The sequence below is a fragment of the Agelaius phoeniceus genome, chromosome 2 (genome assembly GCF_051311805.1).
Source record: "Agelaius phoeniceus isolate bAgePho1 chromosome 2, bAgePho1.hap1, whole genome shotgun sequence".
In the NCBI taxonomy this organism is placed as follows: Eukaryota; Metazoa; Chordata; class Aves; order Passeriformes; family Icteridae; genus Agelaius; species Agelaius phoeniceus.
In genome coordinates, this window is record NC_135266.1 from 78,294,818 (window position 1) to 78,322,805 (window position 27,988).

The window sequence follows — 27,988 nt, forward strand, 5'->3', positions numbered from 1 at the left end:
AGTGGAAGCATACTTGTTTAAAACAAGAACTATAAAAGCCTGCTGACAGGCTTTTAACATAAGTAAGAAAGTCCAGACAGAGAAATGGGCCCTTATTTCAGTGTGAGAGATTCACTGGTGCACCTCAATACAGATATCAGGATATAGGTTTCTGACTTTGGCTAAGGATGGAGCCATAAATTGTCATCTCCTGAGCAGTGCTGAATCAGCTCCCTGCTCTGAAATGAGACAATAAGCAAGAAATAGATTCCAACCTTTTATTCATTGGGAAAGATTTAAACTTCTTTTTTTTTTTTACTTTGGGAGCACAAGGACTTCTATCTGTCACCTCTGACAGAGGTCCCCTAAACAGAGTAGCAGAAGCATTCTGAATGAAGCTATCTCAATTTGTGCAGTTAAAGATGCTTCAGCTGCCATGTGATATTCCCCTATGGTAGGAAGAATAGTGAATGAATTGTTTAGTCAGTGGAGAGGAGTTCCACTGTCACAGAGGAGTCCCTGTAGAGAGGGAGGAGTGCATGAAAAAATTCAGTTCAGTTCTATCTTATAACGATTTTAGTTATATTTATTTTCCTGGTTTATGTATCTGCCTGAGGCAAGTTTGAATTCTTCCAAATCAGGCTCTGCAGACAGGAAATGCCTCACTGGGGCATCCTTAAGAGTCTGTGATGTCAGTGAATAATTTCACTGCTCTGTTTCACAATGGGAGTAGCTGTGTTTATATCTACTGCCTCAAACTCAGGCATGAAAGTAATACAGAACTTACATTCATCCAGAGTCTAAGTCTGAGTAAAGACTGACCTGGGATTGTGAGCTTTGTTTTTTTTTGTACTGGGTACCCACAAACTACTATGAAATAAGCCCTGAAGTACTTCACACTCCTTCCTCTTTTTGAAAATAAACCACAAATTATAATTGTAAGGAGGTATGCACTGTGCGCGCTGGAATAAACTAAGTAAAGCAACTGCTTTTAGATCAAAAAAATCCAGTTCCTTGCAATGTCTTGCACAGATTAAAAATCAATACTGAGAAATGGACTCAGCAAAAACAAATTAACTCAGCAAGTGACTTGGACTTGCTCTGCAAACTTTTCTTCTGCTGTTTTTAACCCTTTAAGATATCAGATCACTGCTACATAAAGGAGGAAGTGCAGTTGTGTTTTGCTTATTTAGATATTTCAACTCAATTTGATAGCACAACTTTCAAGATGAATTTCATTAAGTTTTCCAAGTGCATTCTGATTGTTATCATGAAAGATACTTCTTGTTCAAAGATAGATTAAAGAATATAAGGTGCTTTTAGGACTTTTTTCGAATGTTAACAATATCACATTTGATCACTCACTAATGGCTCCATATTCCTAGAATATAAATATGAAATTTAAATTCTTAGTACATTTTATCTACTTTTTCTTCTCCTTCTCTCGCTCTCACTTTCTTTTTTTTTCCCTTATGAAGTAATTTTGATGCTTTTGTTCTGCAATTTACTAAATGATGGCTACATGCCAAACAGATTTAGGAAAGTGATCAAACCAATATATAATAATGCAATTTTCTAAGACTGACTGATTCAAATAGACTTCTGACTAAGACTGCCAAAAAACAAAGAATGTTCAAGATTACTCAGAATGTTAATGTAAATTTTGCTTTCTATCCCTTTAGCATTAATTAAAATTAGAACAGACTCTTTCATCCTCTTTATCATTTCAGCTTTTAAACAGCTTCTGACTGACACCTCAGCTGACTTCTTTTCCTTCAAAATTTTTACACATATGCCAGCCTGGCTGGCCACAAGTGTAGATGTAATTTTTATTCACATTATTTTTAAGTCTAAATTGTGTTGTGGGATAGAAGGGATTTAAAATTCCCTTTACTTTCAAGGACACCTTTTTTCTTCCTTCATTCACTATGGATGGGTGAATTTTATCCTTTGTAAAAACAGCAGAATACATCACCAAAATGGTTATAGCAGTAATGACAATTGAGGATAAAAATAACAGTACTAGTTTTAACATTAAAAATTGAAGATAAATAGATAATACCATTAACTAGGTGTCATTAAGTGCTCTCTGTTACATCAAGAAATATTTATATTTATTCATATAAACCTTACAAAAATACAATATATTTCCTTTCCAAAATCTTCTCCTCAGCAGAACCACATCACAAGATTCATTGATGTGCTGGAGGGAAGATATCTCAACAGGCTTGAAAGGTGGGCCCATGCAAATCTCATGAAGCTCAACAAGGTCAGGCACATGGTCTGGCATATGGGATGGGAAAATCACAATCAAAAATGCAGGCTGGATGGAGACTGGATCAAGAGCAGCCCTGCCAAGAAGGACTTGGGGATGTTGGTGGACAAGAAGCTCAACACAACCCGGCTATGTGAACTTGCAGCCCCGAAAGACAACTGTGTCCTGGGCTTCACCCAAAGCAGTGTAAGGCAGCAGAGCAGGGGAAGGGATTCTGCCCCTCTGCTCTGCCCTTCTGAGACACCACCTGGGGTGTTCCATTCAGCTCTGGAGCCACAAAATAAGATATAGGAACTACATGGCACTGGTGGAGTACGTCCAAGGGAGGGTCACAAATATGATCAGAGGGCTGGAGCACCTCTTCTGTGAAGACAGACTGAGAGAACTGGACTTGCTCAGTCTGGAATAGAAAAGGTTCTAGGGAGAATATATAACACATTCCAGTACCTAAAGGAGGCAACAGGAAATCTGGAGTAAGACTTTTTACAAGAGCATGCAGAAATAGAACAAAGGCTTTAAACTGAAGTGGCTTTAAACTGAAAGACCATAGATTTAGAGAATATACTAGGAAGAAATCCTTTAGTGTGAGGGCAGAGAGGCACTGGAACAACTTGCCCAGAGAAACTGTGGATGTCCCATCCCTGGAAATGTTCAAGGCCAGATTGGATGGGGCTTTGAGCAACCTGGCCTAGTGGAAATTATCCCTGCCTAAGGCAAGGGTGCTGGAACTCGATGATAGTGAACCCAAACCATTTTATAATTTTATGATTCTATGCACCTGTTATTACTTTTATGATGGAGTTCAAGCAATCCATTCTAGAAGGATTCCATACACCATTTAATTCCCAGTTAATGTCTAGAAATGTAGCTTAGAGTGAGGTTACCTACCAAGAATTTGCTTTCAATTCTAAGGACTTTTCTAACCAAACTAGATGGCAGCTTCAAGGGCTTTTCTAATTCATGCTGTTGATTTATAGCCTTTGTAGAGATATCCGACATGATTTTTTCGAGAAATACACTATGAAAATATGCCATTTATTTCAAGAAATACACTATGAAAATATTCCATTTATTGTGTTGGTATATTCTTTTCTTCTTTTCTTTGAGAGAACAGGCTAAGAATTATAAGAATATATCTTTAATCTTTGTGTCCCCTCTCTCTTGTTTGCTTTCTCATACCATCTCTCCAAATGCCAGGATAACTCTGATCGTGAAACGATAAATTGTCTGTTCTTTGATACAGTTTTATAACAAAAAAAACAACCAACCAACAAAACAAAACAAAACAAAAAAAGCAAAACAAAAAACCCCAAACCAAAACAAACTTTTGGAAACATAGTAAAAGTTGTACTTAAGATAAGCCATTCAGTCCTTTTACACTGGCCACTGGAAAAGACAAAATCCTTCACTGGTTAGATAGGCTAGGAACAAAGCACGGTCACATGAATTAAGAGGTACTGAAATACATGACTTCAAAAAAACTAATTCATATTACAAGAATAACATGGCAAAATCTTCACAGATCTTCGTCTCATTTTGTGCAGTTGGATGATTAATGGATTAGGTATGTTTTTGTGTTTGTGTTCTCTCATGTCTAGATTCCCGACTTAGACAAATGCCTCCCTGTTTCACTATCAACACAACATTTATTCATTTTCTGAAATTAGAAGCAAGTAGAAAGAAGAAAAAATAATTTTTAATTTAAATTATTTGTATTTTTAAGGATATTTCTCCCTTTACATATTCTTTAGTAAAATAAAACTTTCTTCTCAAAAATAAAACAAAATACACACACTCACAAAGAGATTGTTTTTGGGTTTCTGGCTTTCATTTGAGATATGTTTTTATCTGTAGGTTTTATGCTTCTAAACCCTCAGTACAATTTTGCAGTTAAGCGAAATCTTCTAGCCTGCAAGTAACAGCTAGGGAGGAACAACAAAACAGGCATTTGCAGAAATAATGCACATATTCCTTCAATTAGTAATGAGATACTTGTCCTTATCAGGGACACTCTCTTTTGTAAAGCTTCCCTGCCTCCTCATCTATTTTCACTGCTACAAAGAATGTGTTTGAAATTAAAGAATGATCAAAATCTAACCAGCTGTCAGTTTGCAGATTCTCCAGCCTCTGCATATGTGCTGCCACTCTGCCAAGGCCATGCCTAAATGCCAATTTTAACAAGGAGGACATGCATATTGTGTTACATTAGTTGTAACTAATTTTCCCAATTATTTTGGTTAGCAGTATTGATTCTTCCATCAAAATGAACAAATTGGATGGGACAAAACACTAGAAGAATCTCTAATTATAAACACCCTCTAAAAAACACCATCAGGCATAATCATGCCCTTATTATAGCTGTTATGCATTCAAAATCCCAACTGAGGGAAAAATGCATATTTTCCTAAGAATTAGTACCTTATTGTCTACTTCCTTACACCAATTTTAAGATCTGCAAAGTCTGGAATCTTTTTTTTTTTCTGTTTCTCACTACTCAGAACCTCAGTGTGAACCTGCACTTTCCATAGGTACAAATCTCTCCCAGAAATTTTTAAGAAGCTAATGGTATGATTCTTTGGACTGTCCTGTGCAGGGCCAGGAGTTGGAGTCTGATGATCCTTGTGGATCCCTTCCAACTCAGAATATTCTGTGCTTCTGTGAATATCCAAAATCACAGGGAAAAAAAATCCAGAAAATACATATTTTTGTTATACCTATCACAGTGGAATCAGACTGTGGAGCTTAGGATACCTAAGAGTTTTCTTCTCAGTCTTTTCTTTCTGTAGTGTGCCAGTCCTGGACTGTAAGGTACATCTGTAAAATCACCTCTCCCTTGAATACCCACTTCTAGCATTGCAATACACAGCTGAAGCATGGCAGCTCCAACTGCTTCCCATTATTGTCTAGATGATATTTGCCTATTTTCCCCTGTTTTTTCTAGGCATTCTAATCATCTGCCAATGTCTTCCAAACAGCATTTTAATAACAGCTTAGTGTTTGGAAATGAATGCAAGAGAAATGAGGGTTTTACAGCTAAAAAAAAAGGATCTACAGATCTAGACATATAACTAATACAGAAGGATGTACATCTGTTGCAATTAGGTGGAAAAAAAAAACCCAACAAAAATCTGACAAAAAATTATGGTGAAAAATTCAGTTGAAAATCATATATTCCTCTGGTGTCTTTGTATTAGACAATAATTCTTGATTTTTGAGATGAAAAGCCACAATAATCATGACATGGATGAGAATTAGAATACTGATTTTATAAATAGATTTTAAAGGGGAAATTTGGCATGTGGAGTGACTGGGACTAGTTGCAGAGTTATATTTTGCAGAGTTTTACATATAACACCATGAAAACTGGTGAAACTCCTGAAAGTTCTTAGTTCTTAAAGAGACAAAGATAAACATAGAGACTTTTTTAAAGTATTTTATTGCATATATAAATTTATGTTATCAATAGTTTAAATTAAATGTAATTCCACATCACATTCAGGACTGGGAGAGAATTGTCACATTTCATACAAATATCAAAAATATAATTAGTTTCCTAAAACAAAACATCCTGTGTCTATTTAATTTCTGCCTAAATCCCTCCAAAATACTTCAGAGCAGTGATAGCCAATGCTTTGCTGTTGCAATTGCTATTTGCCCATATTGGTTTTTTACAAGTATACCACAAGATTTTGGCCAACATTTCAATATTGAGGTGGCTGTCAATTAATGTCCATGGGAACTGATGACTGGATTACAAGAGAAAATTTATCAGGCAGGGTTTGATTCCAAACTCTTCTTTTTTTACAACATTTTTCTTTTGGTCAGAAAACAGATTTTGAAACATTAAAGTTTAACTATCTTCTTCAATGCGATAAAACTAGAATAAGGAGGTAGAATTCCACCCTTCTTATTATATAGTTTTGTAATGTTTGTGGAGGATGTCATAATCCAAAGATAGGACCATTAGAATTACTTAGATACTGAAATTCCAAATATACATGAAGAGCTGCTAACTTCCAGCAGTGAATTGTTTCCTCTAAGTACTTTTCATACATGCATGAGTCTCTGTGCACACTCAGAGTGCTCCAACATGAAATGCCCCCTATAAATGTAAATTTACACTAATATCTAGACAGTATGCAAGTTATTCCATAAACTGCAGAGTGACATGCATAGTAGAGTTAGAAATTAATAGCTGTGTATCACAGAAAAAGCTCCTTGCATGCAAGTAGTTTGTTTTACATAATACGTGTCATTCCAAGGAAGATTTGGTTTGTATGCATAAATAGGGACACATATTTGCACATACCTCAAACAGTGACACAGAAACAGATGCATATTGGAAATGACTGAAGAAGTAAACTATCTGCCAGCCCCATTCATTTACACATGAAATGCCTTATTGATTTAAAATGAGGTGAAGAGGCACAATCCTATGGAATAGGCTAGCCTTGTTTTGTAAATCTCCAGCTGATTTTCAAGCAGCTAATTCTGGTGGCTGTAAAGAGAAGCCAAACTGACAGAAACATTATGTTTTTGATTTGTGAATGCAGAGAAAACTATTTAAACCAATTTTCTGGAACCAGCTTGCTTTTGCTCTCAAGTCTGTTCCTGTCCTCCAGATCCACCTTGCCTTATTTCAGCTACTTGATGGGACTTTAGAAATGTGCTAACTACATAAATTCATGGGAAAGAAAAGAACACTCTAGAGAGCAGCTTTACTTACTAAGTCTTAGTCCATGACAACCAAACCTGATCCTTCATATGAAAATCTTCATAATGGTCACAGGATTCGTATTACAGATTTCAGGGAGAGATGAAAATTGGGAGTTATACCCCATTAGATGGCCAGTTGTGTGATGAGACAGCTCACCACCTCATTTTAGCAAGGAACTGCATTGGGCAGGTCAAGACAAGACCCATGACATGGGTCCAAGGCCTTCCCAGCTGTTTCCCTCCCACACCTGTGGATTTAGCCGAGACAAAAGCCCTTCTCCTTTGTGGCACAACACGTGTCCCATGTGATAGGACCAAGCCAGGGACATAAAGAACACGTTGGCTATGTGCAGCCAGCAGTCAGTCAGCACTGTCCAGCTGCCACCTGGCTCTCTGTAGGACTGATAAACAAAACAACAAATTACAATAGCTCACTTCCTCTTTAATCTATTGTCTTTAGGAAAAGGCAACTGCAGTATTAAAATGTCAGGATGGTTGTTGTTATTAACAAGGCAAAAAATAGATCTTTTGAGAATGAGAAAAATGAGGGCAGTAGAATTTAATAGGATCTCTGCTGACCTGAAAAAAAAAAAGCCCATTTACAGCTCTTTTGCTGTGTATTACAACAAGCAAAAATAAAGCTAATTTATCTCCAAAGAAGCAAATTGCTTTATAGTAAATGGCTCATGAGGGTCCAATAAAAACATTAGAGAATCTTTGACATGGTAAATAATTAAAGACTGGTCAAAATCTTGATAGAAACTCCCCATTGCCTGCAAATTACAAGATCTCAAGGGTACTCCTGCAGAAAAGGAAATGTAGAGTAACACAGGAAATGACTCAAGTGCCAGGTCCAATGCAACAACATTAAATATTAAATATTAAGTAACAGAAAGCACCAAAAAAAAAAGAACTTTACATCATCATCATCTAATTTGGCTTTGTATCATGGGGACTTATACATCTTAATGGTTCAAGTAATAAATTCAACTAGAAAAACCAACAGTGTAATAATCTAAAAAAAAAAGCACAGCAATAGGTCATGTATATGGAAAGAACCTCTTAAATTGACCAATTAAGCCATAAAAGATAAAATTACAAATGATCATTAGGTATTCTATAAGCTACTCTCTAACAAATAATGAACATTTACCCTTTATTTGATTAAATTTTAAAGACAGCAGGCCCACACAGAAATATTTTTGTTCCACTGAACTTCAACTCCTGAGAAAGAGTGATTTAGATTCCCAAACCACTATGATGATTTTCATTAAAACCACCTCTATTTTTCATAGTTCAAGACCTGTGTTGCCCCAGCTTAGTCAAATAAGTCTTTCTCCCAACTGCAAAAGCAAAAGAAAGAACCAAGTCCTTCATATAAAATGCCAATACTGTTCCCCAGACTCCACTTATTTTTTTGAGGGTAAGCAATATTTTAAGGGAATAAAAACCCCCAAATCAATGAAAATCATGCCATTAAAAAATAAGGTAAAATGTATTAGGGAAGATCAGTAACAGATTTTCAAAATGTCATTTACCCTCCATTGTAAATGCAAAATAAGATTTTGATTCATTCCAAAAATTAAAATAAACAGAGTAGAATCAGATCTACTAGGTTCACCTATATCAAAGTGAAACCTCAAAATAATCTTATGACTCCACCCTTTCCAGCCAATGTTTGTTTTCAATTTTTCAGTTTTTCATTAACCATTACACTCATGTTGCAACTCTTTACACCCACAAGCAGCTTTATGTAGATTATAAATAAAGCCAATAATTAACAAACATTACATTAACCTCATAACTTGATAGGAGTAGAGGTAATAAACAAGCTTAAGCATAAGAAATTTGTGTTAGATACCAAGATAAAAAACAAACATAAGAGTGGTTGAATATAGCAATATGTTTCCCGGGGAGACTGTGGGATGTCTGTTATTGGAATTCTTCAGGACTCTATTGGACATAATCTGGACTGGGTATTGTGATATAATTACCCCTGCTTTGAGCTGATGGCTGGATTAATTGATCTCCAGATGTCCCTTCCAATCTCAATTTTTCCATGATTCTACTATTTTCTTCTGTCTTCATTTTCACTGTCAAGCTTTTAAAAAAATTTAAAAGAAACCAACCAACCAGAAAAGAACATATGCTATAATAAGAAAAAAATAATACATAATGGCAAAATAACTAAACATCTTTGGCACTCTTGGTAGTGTAAGTTGGTCTAACAATGCCAATACTCAAATAATCAAGCCACAGAAAAATGCACAGCACATAAGGTTCATACTTTGAAAACCACCCTTCTTTATGCTGTCAGTTCTCTAAGAAGTCACAGCTCCATGGAACATGTTCAGCAGTGACCCGTGGCAATTACCTAGTGAGGGGAACTTGCTTCTGTAAAACTGTTCTTTGGAAAGGATGAAATACAGAGGAAAAAAACATGGTTACAACAGATCTGAATTTTGACCCCAAATCCCTCTCTTTCTCTTTTTCTAAGAAACTGTACAAGGTCGAGGAGATAATAAAGAGGTTTTTCAATCATTGCCATTTAAAATTGAACAGCATTTGGTAATAAAAGCTTCTGTGCCTTAGCTGATTATATTCAGAGGATTTATACAGAGATTTAAACAAATGTGTCTGCTTAACCTGGTAAAATTTCTTTGGCAGTAGAGCTAGAAAATGCTAAGGACTGTAAGATGAAACTTCACATGGTCTTCTGCTACTGTGCTAAAACATGGGAAAATTTTGAATATGTATTATGAATCAGTACAGCAGTAATATAACAGTTATATTAATTTATGTTTTTTCATGTACTCTAAGAGGAAAAGAAATGTATCAGAAGTGGAACTCAAAGCAAACTTATTGCTTATTTATCTAGGTCCCCAAGAAAATATTTGCACTTTGATGAACATTAATTTTAGAAATACCTTATAAACTACTGAGGACAGTACAGACTACAGTGTTTTTTTTTGGTTTAAGCACTGTCAAAGAAAGCTTTTAAACCTCCTGTTGTGGGGTTTTTAAAGGACAACCAGGAATTATTAAGTAGAGAGAGATTGAATTAAAAATTCAAGCTGTCCTTTTGACTAGGAATAATGGATTAATTAGAGGCCAAACCATCTGTATTTCTTTGTCAACAAGAAATTACTGTGTCATGGATTATGACAGTGTATAACACCTACCAGAATAGTGACATTGTAATGTCACCATACTCATACTTTCATCTCTTTTTGATGCGTGATCGTGTCATTACAAAGGATGTGAAACACAACATCACCGGAAATCATCCACATAAATCTATGTAACTCATGATAAATTCACGACACTATTTGTTTTGCAGTAACTTGTCATGCTGAGGGTACAATTGCTCCACAACAATTGAGACAGCTCAATTCTTATTTTAATGTACTACTTGAAATTCTTACCTCTCTGTAAAACATGGAGGAAAAAAATATGCATTTGATTTGAACCTTACCAAAATTAGAAAACATGCAGAAAATATATACCACAATACCCTTAAAAAAACAAAGCTAAATCATATGACACAAATACACATACAGAAACACATTCAAATTCTAGCCAAAAATAATTACTGAGTGATATTGCATTTTTTTCTTGTGAAAAAGATTGCAGAAAAAAGGCTGAATTTTAAACATTTGTATTCAGTGATTAATGTTTTCTATCTATGTATACATAATTTATTTCCCCTCTTTTTCCTTTTGCTTAAAAGAAAGGTTCAAACCATCATGACTTCTTTACAGGAATAGCTAGGAACAATGTAGATCCATGTGTAAGTTGAATTTTTGTCTTCTTTTTGAGCTCTGCTGAACAAGTAGAAAATAAATGTAAATGAGGAAGGAAAGCAGCCAGAGTTCCTCAGAGTTCCACTGGGAATGTAAAGAACATGTTGCTAGTGATATTTCTGCTGTTGTGTTTAGTGCCAACAAATCTCCAAAGAAATTTTTTTTTCAAAACACCAAACTGCTGCAAACCTCAGTTAATGTGCTCTGCATAATAGCACTTCTAAATTCATACATGGTTCCTTTCTGCTTTCTCAAGCTAAGCACCTAGAGACCCCAAAGCAAGCCAGGGAAAAATAACCACTGCATATATTAGAAAATTCATAACTACAAAGCCCTAGTCTGTAGAATTACTATGCTTTTTACTATTCTACTTGACTGTCAGTACAAGGTATTTTACACGTATTAAAGCCAACAAGTCAAATGGGTAGACTGATGTAATGTTAATACGGCACTTTTCAGAGCATGTTTTGTGTAGTAATGAGATGATAAGAAAATGAATGCAGAAGAAGACAGAAAAGAAGTGTGAGAGAGAGAAGGAAATGGTAAAATGTTGCTAACTTAATCTACCACATATGTAAAGGTCAACCCACAAAATGAAGAAATGCTTTTGCTTTTTGCTTGGTGCCTCTCTAACTAGCAAACTTAATGCCAAGGTGTGCTGACTTCTCTTGGAGCATAGGACCTGATGCACAAGGAACAATAAACTGTACGACAAGTCTATGGCATGCACACTTCTGTTAAGGAAAACAATTCTGACCAAAAAAAATCCTGCTTCTTAGCAAACTCCCAAGGTAGTACCTACACTGATTTTTTTAAGCCTTGACTGTCTCAACCTGTTTCAGTACTGATTAACTAATTCACAGATCAACTAAGGTTGGAGGGGACTTCCAGACATCATCTAGCTCAACCCTCATACTACAGAAAAGACAGATAGAACTGGTTGCACAGGATCATGTGCAAGAAGTTGTTGCATAGATAAAAGGAGAGACTCCACAACCTCTCTGCACAACCTGTGCTCAGTCACCCTCAAGTAAAAAACTGTTTCTTGATGTTTCAGTTTGTACTAATTGGCTCTTCTGCCAGTGGGCACCAGGAAATAAAAGAGCCTGGCTCTATCTTCTTTGCACCCTCCTTTCAGGTTCTTGTGCTATTGATCACATTGGCCCGAGCCTTCTCCACACTGAAGAAGCCCAGGTCTCTTAGCCTTTTGCATTGTAGACATACTTCACTTCATGGCCCTTCACTGGACTGCCTTCAGTGTGTCCATGTCTCTCTTGTGGTGTGGAGTCCACTGGACAGAGCACTCCAAGTGTCACCTCACCAGGGCTGGTAGAGAAGCTGTGGATGCCCAATCCTTGGAAGTGTTCAAGGCCAGGCTGGATGGGACCCTAAGCAACCTGGTCTCGTGGGAGGTGCCTCTGTCCATGTCAGGAGAGTTGGTATGAAATGACCTTTAAGGTCCATTCAACCCAAACCATTCTATGATTCTATGGTTCTATGATTTTATGATTTTATTATAATGTGTTGATGAAGGAAGAATACCCTTTTGCTTTTAAACTCTTCAGTTAATTCCTATAAATATAACAATTTAACATATTTTGTTTATTCTGTTGTCACATAGTTGGGCTGCTCACTTTGAGAATTCACACTTACAGAGATGATGTGAAAAAGGTATGCAAAAATTAGCTAAATGACAAGAAGCAATAAACCTAGGAAACAAGGTGAAACATCAGTTGGAAACTATACATCTACCAAAATCCTATACTCTGTTTTCCCTAAATACCCCCAATAACTGTGAAATAACAGTGGGAGTGGCAGTGTCTGCTGTAACACACTGGTAAGATAATTTGATTTGCTGCTTTATCAAAGAATAGTCACTTCCATCCTTGATCTACTCAAACTGGCCTTGTCTTGTGAAACCAGCCACAGAACTCTGAGATGGTGTTATTGCCTTATCTCATAAAACACTGTAAATACCATCATTATTCTTGAATAAGGGAAGGTGAATACAATATCTGATAAAAAAGTACCAAGTGGAAATAAAGACAAATATTCTTTAGTGTATGTCTTTTCAACATGTTAATTGCACTAGTAATTCTAGTTTTTTTAAACATTATCTAAATTCTTTGTGACAGAAACATGTTGAACTAATTATCTTCTGATGCCTTTTTTCTTAATAATTTCAAATTAAACACAAGAAATACTTCCATTTTTTCATCTAGAAAAGACGTGACAACCAAGGAGAACAATATTTATCTAACCTTGACAGTGAAATAAAATAAAAGTATTACTGAACTAATTGTTCACTAATTGTTCATTGTTACGTACTTCCAGATATCAAAATTTGTACTAATTTAAGTAATATGTCACTCTCATATTGAAATAGGTTGGAAAACTTAGAAAACTTCTCTCAGAGATTTAATACTTTCATTACATAAGAAATTTTGAATTTCATAACTAAAAATTGGCTGATTTTGGGTAATTGTTTCTATATGTTTGATTTTATGTAGAAAAAAGAGAAATAAGTAAAAAAGCATACAATGTGATAACTACACTGCATTGTGATGATATTAATGAGAATGATTAATAAGGCTTTCAGCCTGTATCCTAAAATAATCTCTCAGGAGTGTTATTCTTGTCTTTGCTGGTGATACCTGGAGGACAGACTCCTAATTTAATGTGCCTGAATTACATACCTAGGAAGCAAATTACATACATAGGAAGCAAAATTATGTCCACTTAATTCCAAAAGTCTTTAATAGAAGGATGATATGTAAGGCAAGTATATATATACCAGATTTACAAAGCAACACATATTTTAGCAGCTCTTCATCTTAATTTAAAAACAAGCACAAACTTATCCTATGGATGGCAAAATGATTTCTGCATAGGGCTTCTGTTTGGAAGATTGAATGATTTGTTTGGTTGTCTACAGTTAAACATAACAGAGGTACAGTTTTGCAATGTATCTCCAGAACTTATTTTAGAAATGAAATCTCTATGTCTATGTGTATATCTCATCTTTATATCCACAGATGAGATAATTAGAATTCTGTAGTTGGCTGATTAAATGAGAACATACTATTCTAAATCTTTCCTTATCAGTCTGAAAAATCTACATTTGCACATGATTCATTTAGGTTTTTACACTTCTATCCATTATGAATTCAGGCAAGTACCAAAGGATTTACTCTCCAGTCATACTGTATGGATTTAGTTTCATTAAGGAAAGCTAGTTTACTGTTAGACAGCAGGGTATTGTAAATTTTATTTTAACCATTTGGAATGTGTGATCCAACAAAATTAACAAGAAAAAATTTCTCATCCTTAGGATTGTAAGGTTTACTTGGTGAATCTCCCTCACCAATTGGGGCAGCAGAAGGGGTGGCAGGGTATGGCAGCAGGAGAGTAAATTTAGTCAGAGTTTTAAAAGCCTCAGGAAAAGGCAGTAGAAATTAGATTTGAGCTGTGATTTGGCACAAATCTATCTAATAGAAATCCACACTAGTGCATTTGTATAAGACTGATGGATTTGATTTAATCTTGCCAAAAAAAAAAAGAACACTAAATTACATACACCAGATGAGACTAAACTCACTTTATCACCAATAGAATGACAGTGAGTCATTTTTATGAAGTTAATCAGCTCATCTAAGGTACAATGAAGACTCTACTAAAGGACCAGCATCCATTTAACAATTGTTTTTCTTTTGCTTTTTCCTTTTTTTTCCCTTTTCTTTCTTTTTTAAAGGCAAGGGGATTACCTGAAATTCATATTCCTGCAAATTGAAGATCAAAGCCATGGTGCCATACATGCTGCTACAAGAATGCTCTTGTCTCTACATCATCTCAGAGGAAAATATCCCTGGGTCGATCTACTTCTCAATTACAGAAATGCTCTTTGGGCCTGGTTGAGGGAATACAGAGACCAGGGTAGTTATTGCCTTATCTTGGATTATTTGATTAGCATGTCAGTTGAAAGAGCCACTGGTCAAAATTATCTAACTTGTTTTTTAGAAGTCCAAATAAAACCCTTTCTGACATTTATTATCTGTGACATTTCAATGTTTCCTAAGAAATACATGGAGATATCTTGAAAAAGGTTATACAAACATCTCTAAGTAGTCTAAGCAGCACAATGCCTCATTTTCTGAGTCTTGGTACTTAATACTTCAACACAGTCCCTGAAATTTCCTTTTTCAGTTGGAAGCAAGAATTAACAGAATATTGACTTGCTGTTAGAAGAATGTGATGCAGTATGTGTGGGACATACAGAAATAACTCTATTTGCAAATCATAAAAATTGCACGCTAGAGACATTTTTATCAAGCAACTAATATGCCCAGGTGGTCCCTGAATTTTCTCTATGAACTAAAATATAAAGGAATTGTATAGGTCAAGCACAGAAATGATTAAAATGCATATATACATAAATCAATAAATCCCATTAAACCAGTCCCTATTTGAATTTTGGCCTGTTTGACATTATTAAGATGAAACTGGTAATCTATTAATTCCATCAATATTTAATACTCTGAGATTGCAAATAAGAGGGAATAATTGTGAGCTAATTAATAGCAATCTTTTCCTTATGGAAAAAAATATGATGTAATGCAAAATCAGGTTTATGATTTTGCTGTATTATTACATCAATAACATAGGGGGTTATTTATTTAGGTAATATGTGGCCTTTAGGATTAATCATCTCTGAGCGTGTAGTCCTTGGAATTCATAATAAAAGCTTAAAAGCAAATTTAAGTATTTATCTATTTGCAATTTAAATTTAAGAAAGCGGAAAACTACTGGTATCACTGCCAGCTATGATAATGTTTCACTGAACACAAGAACAAAACATCTTCCACACTAACAAAAATATTTCTGCAAGGAATAAAACACATTCTCTGGGTTCAACTAAAAGAACTTCTAAAATTATATCCAAGAATTTCCCAGAACACATAATTTTAAAGACCTGCCAGTCCTTCTACAGTGTTGCAGTAACTTGGGCAGACAACATAACGTGCTGCAAATATGCCTTTGAAACCAGAGTAAAGGCAAGTTTCAAGGCTCCCAACCTGAAAGGAACTCACCAATTGCTAATTTTTTTGTACTGGTTACTCCTAGACAAATTAAGCAAATGCTAGACAAATTTACTCTGAAATTAATTATAAGAATATTGTGATCAGAGCCTTGGAAACCAGTTTTGATGAATTTCTCTGCAGATACATTAATATTCTTTGTGGATTTAGAACCAGGACATAGATCTATTTTTAATCCTTTACTTTTATTTCATGCCAAAAAAATCTTCATTAAAGCATGCTGTGACTTGAGCTAGGTTTTTTATTTTACAATTTCTCATTTCTTAAGCATCAAGAAAGTACCAAAACCACTGTAATTAAATCTATCTTCAGTAAGAATCTTCTCCCATGAACTAGTCTCATAAATCACTGAAATCTTTATATTGTTTATACAGGTAAATAATTATTATTCAGCACTGTTTACACAGTGGAATGAAATAATATAAGACTTCCCTATATCAGCTTTTGTAGAAAGAAAACTGATGGAAATGTGTGAGTACAAGAGGGAAATAAGAAATTTAAATGTTCATGAGAACAGATATGAAAAAATGTTCCAGGAAGACTCAGGTTGTAAACTGGAAGCCTTTCTAGAAAGGCATGTGCTTTCACTCTATTTGGAAGATTAATTAGTATTTAAAAATGAACTTTTTCACTGAAATGAGTAATGTAAAAATGAGGTTAATTAAGAAAAGTTCATTACAGAACTCTCTAATTTATGACAAAATATACCTTATCAAATTGGAAACTCAGTAATTTCTCCTTTTTAAGTGTTGCTAAGAATTAGAAATGTTTTAAGCCATAATTTTCTCAAGTCTTACATAAAAAAGAAAAAAAACCAAACATAATTTTAAAAGAATTTTGCTTGTCATAAAATTCTTATCAGAGGTACTTTAAAACCTTGCCAACAAATGTAAGGGCAACTGACCAAAAGAAACAAAAAAGTGAAAAATACCTGGTGGTATTTTCCTTGGAAATGGTATTTAATTGAATCACCTTTTTATTTTTTTTTTTCCCATATCACACAATCAACAGGTTAATTTTTTGCTTTAGATCTACTTCATTTTTCTTATAGTAGTTTGCCATGTCTACTATACTCTCTACTATACTCTTATAGTAGTTTGCCATGTCTACTATACTCTCTGTCTCTGCACTACAGGACTTGCTGTTCTGTGCAAGTTGGGAGACATGCAAACTTACAGCATTAACTATATAGAATAGAGTATAAATTATAGACATTGTTTAAGAGCATACTAACACAACAGAGAAGACTGAGACAGTTTTAGAGGAATTTCTTTTCTTTCAGTTTTTAACAAACTTATTTTTTTCATTGCTAAATCTAATCTAATGGGAAATTCTGAAATGCAAAGGAGGACACATTGTATATCTTGCTAAACCCTTTCTCTGATATTTGTTTTGACATCCTTAAAGATGCAGTTCAAAAGTTCTTAAATATTAAACAATTATGATGCAAACATCAAACTATAGAGCACAGTAGAAGTCTAGAAGTACATACTGGTCATCTTTTAGATTTTTGTTTGCCTTGCACTCTTTCCTATTAAACAAGGTAATCCAATTGTAAACAATCTATATAAGGAGTTATACAAACTAAATCATGTTAAAGTGACTAAGTCCATCACTAGGCCCCATTTCACCCAATAAGTCAAATCAATGGTGAAATTAATGTAACAAGAGATCTTCAATGGTTTCTTTTTATTTCACTATGTCCATTCCTGTTGCCCAATTTGTACATTATTTATGATTATTTTCCAGAGATATGAATGTTAAACTCATTAAAGTGACACATCAAACACTGTTACAAAATTTTAAGAACTGCCCAGTGAATGGAAAATACAAATTCTATTCTTTTAAAAATTCTATCTGAAATGGTCATCAAACAATACGAATTAAGCAAAGAAAAAATATATTACAAACAGAAAAATATTCTACTTTGAGTTACAAATAAATGATAGGTACAAGTGTAAACTCTACAGAATTGTAATGTTTCATGTTACTCCTGGTGGGTAAGGTCACCAAATCAGAGTGCATTTATTTTCCCGCAGATGTAATCATTTCACTCCTCACTTTCTGCCCATCTTGGACATATGTACTTTTAGAACAGATCATCACAAACATGACTTTACAATATCCTAGCAAAAAATTAGCTATGAGACAAAAGGCATTCATTTCTGTATCCTACCATCTCAGCATATTTTCATTCTATGTTTTTTTGTGTGTTTTGCATTCTAAAATAATTTTTGAGAGGCTTCTCATTTTTTACTTTTTGAACAGGGTAGGGCTTCAATGACAAGTAAAAAACAGTTGGAGAATAATCTAGACCAAGCAACTCATTTAAGAGTAGTTTCCACAGGGCTTAGAGAAAAACAGCATCTTTAGAGAGAACTGCAGCATCTTTAGAGAGAACTTTCAGAATTGCTAAGTTACACTGTCAGGAAATATTTATGAACATGCTCATCTTTTTCTTCTAAAATGGCTGAGTCTGTCATCCATTGTTCTTTTTTTAATCACTTTAAAATCAATAGTAAATTTCAATGATGCCACATCCCCTTGCAGATGATAAAATTACATTCTTTTTTTACCTAACTCGCTTAAATCACAGGCTTAGTCAGAATGCCTGTCTTCACCTTTCTTCCTGGACAAAATGAGAGCACTATCATTCACAGTGTTATAGGGGGTTTAAATACTATGACTTGCAATTCTATGCTGAGCAGAGATGATACTCTTAATGGCTGTGTGGTGAGCCATAGCAAACCACCTACAGCTTTATGCTGAGCTAAATTGACACTTCGTGTAGTGCCATGACTGCGACACTCCCTTTTCACAGTTGCACACATACTAAGGGCAAACACAGGCCATGGTGCTCTCAAGACAGGGTCACACCCCAGTGGACATCAATGGTACAGGAACAGTTTAACCACTGAGCTCACTGTATCAGCTGTAGGGATGCTAAGATTAAAACATAAAAAACTACACAACCTCCTCACTCCCCCAACACACAACCACGGAAAAATTTCAATCAAAACCAGCTCTGATGGAGTGTTTAACAGAATACTAGGAAAAGCCTTTCTACTTGAATACCCAACATTAAGGTAGATAAATTCAAAGAAGTAAACTAAACCCACTGCTGAAGTGGTCTCAGTACATAGCACATCTAGGCATGTTGAATAAAAGCCAAAATTGCAGGATATGTTCTTCACTATTATAACATTCTCACACTACTGCACTTAATAGGGAAAAGCCTCCCTATCAAAGCAGTCCACTGAGCAAAGCAGTTACCAGTCTCAGTGCTGCATGGAGCTTGATAAACTGCCTCCCACTGTCCTATCATGGAGCAGTATATGCATATATCCCATTTTCTGACAGTAGTGAGATTTATTTTTCACACTATTTTCATTCAGTTTGGGGAAGAGATTTAGTTACAGTACAGTTAAGAAATTGCTGTCACTGAACTGCTAGCACCAATTTAAACAAAGGCACTATAGAGTTGACTAGTGCATCAAGTCTGGAGCAGTGAGAAGTTTCCCCATAGCTACCTACATTCATCAGCTCACACAGCTATGAAGTGTTTATTCATCATTAGAGATGTGACCTCTCCACATCAGCCAGCTTGTCTCCCATGTAGAGAGACTGGCAGATTTTACTCTTACCTTATTTAGTAATTTTTCCAAATAACAATAAGGTTTTCAACACATGTTGATGATTACTATTTTAGGGTGACTCCAAAAAGTGTTTTCAAGTGGTAAGAAAACTTTTTACATAATCAACTGATAAAAAAAAAATAGAAACAAAACCACATAAGTGGATTTTTTAAATATGAAGACTTCAGGTATGATACAGGCAACAAGTAATAACTTCATATTGGCTAAAATTGCTCTGAGTTTAACCTACTGCCATTACTCCAAGGGGAAAACCTGAGAGAAAAAGGGAGCACCACCACCTAGGGAGCAAAGGAGAATACTTGCAAGGAGGCAGATTATCTTATGTTTTGCCTTCTAACACAGATAGTTATCATATATAGAATAGCTATGGACATTAGCTGTGGGAAGAAAATCATATCATTGCTAAAAGTTTACAGTCTTAAAAAGTTGACTTTTTATTCAAACACAGCAACGAGTTTACCTTCCTAGATCTTTTCTGATGGTGTTTTATACACATTCCATCTTTTATGCTCTAAATTTATTCACCCCATGGTAGCAATTAGTTTCTCTGATGTTATTTGCAATAAAAATCTTTTGCATTTGAAAGAGCATTTACCCCAAAAGTGTGGTCTGTTGTTTGTCAGTTCAGACTTGTGTTGTCATTAAGTATAATTTACCATGCTAGGTAAAACCAGAAGAGACCACCATACACATTTGGCAACATATCACTTGAAGAGTCCTGACTGAAACTTTTAACGAAAGAAAAGTAAACTCTGGAAGTCTCAAGGACACAGAGAACTTTTGCAATAATATGTTTGCTACCTAGTGCTGGAATTGAGCAGTGAGAAATAAATACAGAAAACACACCCTTGCAGGTGTTTTTGGTTATTGTTGTGTTTTTTTCCCCCAGCATCTTCCCTAGCAGAGTATGGTATTTTTCTCAGTTATTTACTGCAAAAATTATCAGCAATTTAAGATTTTTCTTAAAGATTTCCTTCTTTCTTAAGATTTTTCTTTATAGGCAGGAGTCAACCTTTAAATTAGATTTTGTCAGAAGGTTTGAGCTTGGTATTCCTTACCAAGCTGGTTAAAAGCACCAGGTGCTGTTTCTTGGAATAAGGCTGGACATGAACCAACAATTTGGTTTGCATTCAATCTTGCTCATGTGGTTGTAGGGCAGTAATGTAACAAAAATTTCTGAACACATCTAACCTGATAATTTGATAGCATATTGAGAAACTTGTGAGCAGCTCTATGAAAGTAAGCAATAGAGAGCTTGCTGTGCTCTGAATGAACACCCAGGGGGATGTAGAACATGTATGAAGGGGAAACAGGGATTAGTGCAGCTCAAAATTATTTTGAGGGCAACCCAGCCTTACTCTCTTACAGAGCAGGCACATGCATACACACACACAAACTCACATATTCACTTGCATCCACCACAGAATTTCTATTAGAATCTTAAGAAAACACCTAATTTTTAAAGTTATTTAATTTTGCTTTCCAACTTAAAGCATTGTCATATCTGCCAGCCTCCTAACAGACCTCTTCCAATATTGGTTTAACCTCATTACTGAAAAACTAGTATCTCATTTCAAAGCTGAATTTGTCATAATTTTCAAGGTTTCACTGCCTTTTTATTGCACTCCTAATAGAAAAGGCCAGGTCAATGCTTAAAAAACGTTGTGCTAACTGCTAATGACTTTTTGAAATGAAGTTAATAACTTATTATGTATTTGTGATATTGTTACTGCTGCTTGGAAACTCTAAATTATTATCTATTATGAGCTAACTACTCCTTGTACATGTCTGGCACTGGAAGTAAGAGAAAACAGTTGCTTGTTAAGACCAAGTATTGCTCTTTTCATTACTTCGGATCATGAGAAGTGGTCATCTAGAAGCACACTTGAAGAAAATGATAAACACTTCATAGAATGAATTACTTTTGCCAGCAAACCAATTACAAATATTCCTACAAAAATTATATCACTGTTGCAATGTGTAGTATAACAGCCGAATTCCCTGTAGTATGAGTGAAAGTATAAGAGATTCCTAGGGATAAGGACTTCTGGTGAAGGGTCAAACACTGCAGTATTTGGAAAAGTATGACATGGAATATCTGGGAAAAGTCGTAAAAACAACATCTTCAAGAACATTTTCAACACCTTGTTGGCCAGCAGTAGGAAACTGGCTTTATAAATTGAACATAGAAAATTGTAAAAAATACAGAACAACCCAGACATGCATACAAGCAGAAGAATTTATCCTAAAAATATTTTCTCAAATCCATACTCAATATCTTTTTTCATGCCTGCAATTTTTCCCGTCCTTAACACTCCTGATTATTTAACATTAAACAACATCAGGATTCTGGAGGCAGTAAATATTTTTTTACCTTTGCATTCTTCTTTTGAATTAAACTTAAAGAAATTGCAATATTTAGCAGATAAGTGCTTTGCTCCCTGATTCAAATAAGCACTGGATCCAGGAGAGAGGATGTGGACAGCAATCTGCCTTAGTTTTCAGCGCTGTGGCTGTTTTCTTGCCTTGCACCCTTTGCAAATGCAGTACTTTAGGATGATCAGTAGAAGGTTTAAGTGTGTTATCTTCTCCATTTTTACTCAGAAGCCTGTGAGCAGGAAAGTCCCCAGGCACTAATACTTATCTAGAGCTCTGTCGCCAGGATTTTATCCTCAGCTATCGAAGGTGACAAAGTTGCGTGGTATTTCCTATACTGCCATCAGTGCCGGGCCAGGAGCTGGGGGCAGGGAACCGTGGGTAACTGTATAAATTTATCAGTGATAAACACTGGTCATTCATGTGTTCATCATTCATGTGACACAGTAGCAGCTTTTCACACGCTGTCCACTGAATTGGGAAGGACATTGTCTAAAAAATGGAAGAATAAAAATGAGAAATAGTCCTGGAACTCAGAGCGGTATGCATATTTATATGCTTTGGTTAATGAATTTGTGAACCTTAGGCTATGAATTTTAATCCTGGCCATGGCTGCTGTAGTTCTGAAAGTTACATATTGAGCAGGTTTGTGATGTGTTTTGGAAGCTGATAAGTGCAAATGATAGACAATTCCTAAAAGCCCCCAAGTAGCCAGATGGAGAGGGATGGGCACGATAAAAGACAGGAAGCACCTCAGATCTATGCCAGCTGCAGGTCAAAACTATTACAGGACATGTGTGTTTGTTTGTGCTCTTTTACTTAAGAGCATTTTTTGTAAGTCTCCGTTCATATTATATTCTAACAAACAACAGCTCAGAAAAAGTTATGCTGATTCTAACTTTGAACACCATAACAAGGGATACAGGAAAAAAACCCCTATATTGAGGCAGTCATTGCTTAGTAGTAAGAATGTTTTATGTGGAAAGGAATGAATGGTACATAGAGATGAGTTTTAAGGACAATATTTACCCACTCAATGCTATGAACAGTGACCGCAGGGTCTCAGAGGTACTGCCTCTATCTTGTGAAGTCTTGCTACTTTCATTATACCCATAATTTTATTGATGCCATGAATTATGCAGTCTTACAGAGAAAATGAGTCTCACTTTGACCCAATTAACATGCAGAAGGTAATATTACAGAAGTAGATAAATGGGCAGGGGAAAAAAAAGGCATACAGAATATGTGTTAGATTAAAATAGAATTAGAACTCCATAAATACTTTTCACTCTATTATGCAACTTTTAGCATATATTTAAATTTGAAACATCTTGTAACAGGCAGCAATAATTATTGAAAGGAATGACAGGATTCCTATTCTCAAGCTAGCTTTTTCAAGTGTCTTACATCTGCAAATAAAACCCACTATCTTAATTTTTCTATAAATCATGAGATGATAATCTGACGTCATTTTTTTCTGTAATAAAAATACTTCCCTTTCTGAAACGTGAAGAGACATATCTACTTGTCTCATTAAATGGTCAGGGGTTCTGTTTAAAAGAAAAACCTTTCAGTAATATACATTTCCAACTTCTCTGAGGATTCAGTGCAAGAAAACTTTAACAAGTCTACACAAAAAACAGGTTCTCTGCTTTCTCACAAACTCTGTTCCTAGTGTGAACCAAAAATAAATAGCCTTTACTTCACACTCTGTTCCTAGTGTGAAGCAAAAATAAATAGCCTTTACTACACACATAAAAGCCGACTCTAAAGTGATCATGGGGAACCAGGACACGAGGACCCTGGGAGTACACACCCAGACTAATTCTGATGAACTTAGATCAAATTTAAACTGAGCATCCCTGTACTTTATGTATTCCTGTAACCAAATCAAATTTTTAAAAGTTACTCTGAATTTCATATTTACAGTTTCCCCCATAGTAAACTATTCTTTTGTAGCGTGCTGTCTTTCTCTAAAATAAATCTTTATAAGAGGAAGAAACAGAAAAGAAAAAAAATCCCCCCAAAACCCTCCAAAAATCAACATTTTTATTCCAACTGTCAATTCAGTAGTGAGGCAGTCCCTAGGTCAAAAACAACAGCTTAATTCTTCTTCAATTCCATTTTGGCTTGAAGGGCAGTATTACAGATAAGAAAGAACATATCAATCTTGAGATCTTCTTTTTATCTGTTAATTATCAATATTTCATAAAAGTTAAATTTTTGACAATTTAAATGTATAACTGTGAGCTCTACTCCCTGATTACCTTTGCTTTAAACCAGACTAAGAGACATAATTTAGTCCTCATTCTTATGCTCAGAAAAATACATTTTTCTCTATTCAAATATTATTTTCCGTATAGCCTAAGCACACTTCTATACATTCATGCTTAAGTACAACCCAAAATAAGAGAGTCAGTTTTAAGATAAAAATGATATAAAAATGGGATCAACACAAACTAGAGAGGTCATCCCTTCTCTTGGATTCTTTCCCTCACCACTGCAAAATCAATACAACAGTGCAGAACTCTCTTCCAAACAACTGCCTGATGCTAGGAGTGATCCCATGATATGATGGTTAAATGGATAAGTGCTGAATTTTAACAGTCTAGAAGAACAGAAATTGAATGAACCATCTTCATGGAGCACCATCAATATCTGTTGCTCTGTTGTTAACAGTGCATTCAGGCATCAAACTTACTAGGCTGCCTTGAATTTCATCAGCTGTAGGAATGAACTATTTGCAGTTGTAAACATGTTTTAATGAGCACCGCAATATAAAAACATCTCCAAATGCAGGATGATGTAATCAAATATTATAGTTATGGAGACAGTAAATTGCTAGTTGTACAGATGATCTTATTAAAATAACTTCAAATCTAATTTTTTTAAAAATTTTGTTAATTTCAGCTCTTATAACAATAAATTAAACAATGAATAATTATTACTGCACATGAATTGATGAAAATGTCATCTTGCGCGTGTGAAAAATGTATGTTATCACATTGTATTCAACAATATGTGAAAACAAGCACTGCAGTTAAAAAATATTTCTTACAGAAGTTAAATCTCCTGGATTAATATGGAATAAAGATTTAAAAACCCTAAAGAATCACAAATCAGAATGAAATTTAAAAAAATGAATGCTTTAGAAACCATCAGATATAAGTAACAAATTAACAGATGAGAGGAACAGTCAATTTTAAATATGATGCTGAATGACTGGCAAGAGTTTTCAGGGTATAATGTTATTAAAATAAAATTCTTCTGTAAATATTGACTTTCAGTTTAAATTCCCAAGTAGTTACACACCCTCATGCTATATTAGAATTAGTCACTGCTAATGCTTTTAAGTCTTTGCAAGGTGTTGCTTGAATGTACGTGCCTAAGCAATGCCTGTGGCAAACATCTGAAGCTTGTTCTGTGTATCCAATTTTAGGATACAGAATTGTCAGTATATGACATGTGTCTCACAAATTTTGAAACATATTGTTGTGTTATACAGAGTTAGGCAAATCTATCTGGAGCAAACTCGACAGGTATTTTCTCTAACAGCAGTTGAGAGTAAGGAGATATTATCTATGTGAAACCAACTACAGGTTCAGGTACATTAGTTTCACAGATAAATACCTTCTGCCAGATGTTAACATTTAAATCAAAGATTTCAAGATAAAATAAATAAGTCTTAGAAAGAAATCCTATATTTAAATTTCTGACATCCTTCTGAATTTTGCATCAAATTCCTTGCAATTTGTAGCAATAAAAATATAAATATCAATTTAAAAAAATAAATTACATTAATAGGTGGTGGTTGTAAGGTACTACTACTATTAGAATCACCAAAATACAAACATTTACAATACAAACTAATATTAACAATGTGGCTAATAGTCCAGCACAAAGAAAACAGAAATTCCCTGTCCAAAATCAACAGACTTAGATAACACAATGAAGCTACAAGAAAGAAACCAGAGTAAATTAGACTCCCATGTATGCATGCAAAGCATGTATGTTGACATCCATGGGCACTTTCCATTATCAAATTCCTGTGTCAAATATAACTTTGTTGTTACTAATCAGATGTTTTATTTCACTGACTTTTAAATTTCATCTTGTGATGACACAAACCCAATAAATTTTGGAACAATTTGGGAAAAGAGTAGCTTAGTAACTGCTGAGATTCAATAATCACATCTTAATACAAGGACAGCATTTGTCAATATCTTAATCTAAATCTTTACAGTTTCACCACTCAGTGTAAAGGCCAGAGAAGGTGACTTTAGTTACATTCCCACCCACCCTTAGGTCCCACTTTGGTTTGAGAAATGCTCCTTAGGCTTTGGCCTTGAAGAACTGCACCTGGACTAAGCCCCTCTCCAGCTTGTCAGAAACACTGTCTATTCACAGGAAGTAGAAGATCACCAGATTTTTTTTTAAAAAGCAGCCTTTAAAACCTATTTTTCTTGCCTGAAAAACCCAAATGAAATAATATTTCTGTTGCTGAACCTTCAAAGAAAGTTACCAACTTGAATTGCATCCAGGATAGAATACTACTATGACTAAAATCCACTGTCCTGCAATCTTATAAAAAGTGATCTTAAGTGAGACCCTTTGGAGCTCTTAGTTATGAGGAGCTGATGAGTACTAAAGACCACTGTCTATTGACCTTATAAACAGCGGTCCAGAGTGAAGTTTTTTTGAGCTCTCAATTTCCAGAAAATACTTGGCTAATGTGCCTCAAACACCAATATGGCTGTGAAGCCAAGCAAGAACTTTTAGTAATAACTGACACAAAATTTTGGTAATAACCAAGGACTATTTGGACTAGCAACCTCTGAGAAAGAACAAGTTTTGACTGAAGAAGAGGGACCAGGTGGAGACAGGGCAGCACTTTTCTGTGAGAAAGAACCACAATCTCAGTGCAGGAATGAATGGCAGAAAGAGGAAATATACTATAAGGTGAGATTGGGACCTAAACAAGATTTTTCACAAAAAAGTACCCAGCTCCAAGTCCAGGTAGTGACCCCTCAGACCCTGGACATCTCATCAGCCACACTGATGCAGCTGGATTGCTGCTCATCACCTGGCTTGACACTGAAAACAGGATGGGCATCCCCTCAACTGGGTTGGCACTGAGACTGGGATGGGCATCCCCATCATCTGGAGTGATGCTGAAGTGAGGGTTGGTGTACACATTTTTACTTTTCTTTTTCCTCTTTCTTGTCCTCCCTTTTTCTCTTTTCCTTTCTTTAATTAATTTCCCCCTTTTTAATGAACCTCTTTAATTTCTGTTTTCCATCCCATTCTGTCCCTTGATCCAAGACCCATTGCATTGTGCTTAATCACTCTTTTCCCTTTACCCTACCCTTTTGTCTGAACCCCACTGCCATGTGCCTACACAGCAGGTCAGGGGCTAACATACCAATTTTCATGCCTGTTGCATAATTTACCAATAATACTCTATGCTTCTTTGCAGACTCTCTCACTTCTGTAATTTTTTTCGACCAATGAGCATTAATGAATCTTATGGGCTTCCTTCCCTTAAGGGTGGATCATCACGCTCAGGCAAATAGTTTTCATAATGATGTTGATCTTCTCCAGCATGCTTTTACATCTTCCTATTTCTGTTTGCAGTTAAGAGCCTTAAAACGATAAGCAAAATTTTCTTGTTTTTTGTTTTGATTTACCTGAAAGACAGCCAGTGAGTGACAGAAACAGCAAGAGTTTCCATGACAACCACATCCTTGGTCACAAAGGTCTTTCCGTCCCTCTTTGTGCAGTTGTTTGCAACGTTGACGTTTCTTAATTAAAGCTTAGCCTATTGGGAGAAAGACAGATCTCTGTTAGGAAAATTAAAAATATCTCTCAATAATATGACAAACAATTAAAGAGACAAAGCTTCTTCTAATGCAATTAAAAATCTAGTTCTAAAGGACTCTCTATCCCTCTGACTCAGACTCAGAGGGATCTTACTCTGGTAGTTAACAGTGTTAATAGCTCAACTGTCTGTGGCAGCGCTCTGCATATGTGTATATATGTTACATGGATATCACGTTAAAACTACATTGCTTTGAAGCTTTGAATTTC

The 27,988-nt window shown here is 35.2% G+C and overlaps 1 protein-coding gene across 6 annotated transcripts in view; it reads right to left on the minus strand.

Moving 5' to 3' along the window:
- CNTN5 (contactin 5) overlaps positions 1-27,988 on the minus strand; it is a 606,500-nt gene that overhangs the window by 287,105 nt on the left and 291,407 nt on the right. For all 6 annotated transcript variants that reach the window (XM_077173968.1, XM_077173967.1, XM_077173966.1 and 3 more), the window contains one exon: positions 27,589-27,719. In XM_077173968.1, the coding sequence (XP_077030083.1) occupies positions 27,589-27,643 (55 nt within the window). In that variant the 5' untranslated portion in view covers positions 27,644-27,719. The remainder of the gene's footprint in view (positions 1-27,588; positions 27,720-27,988) is intronic.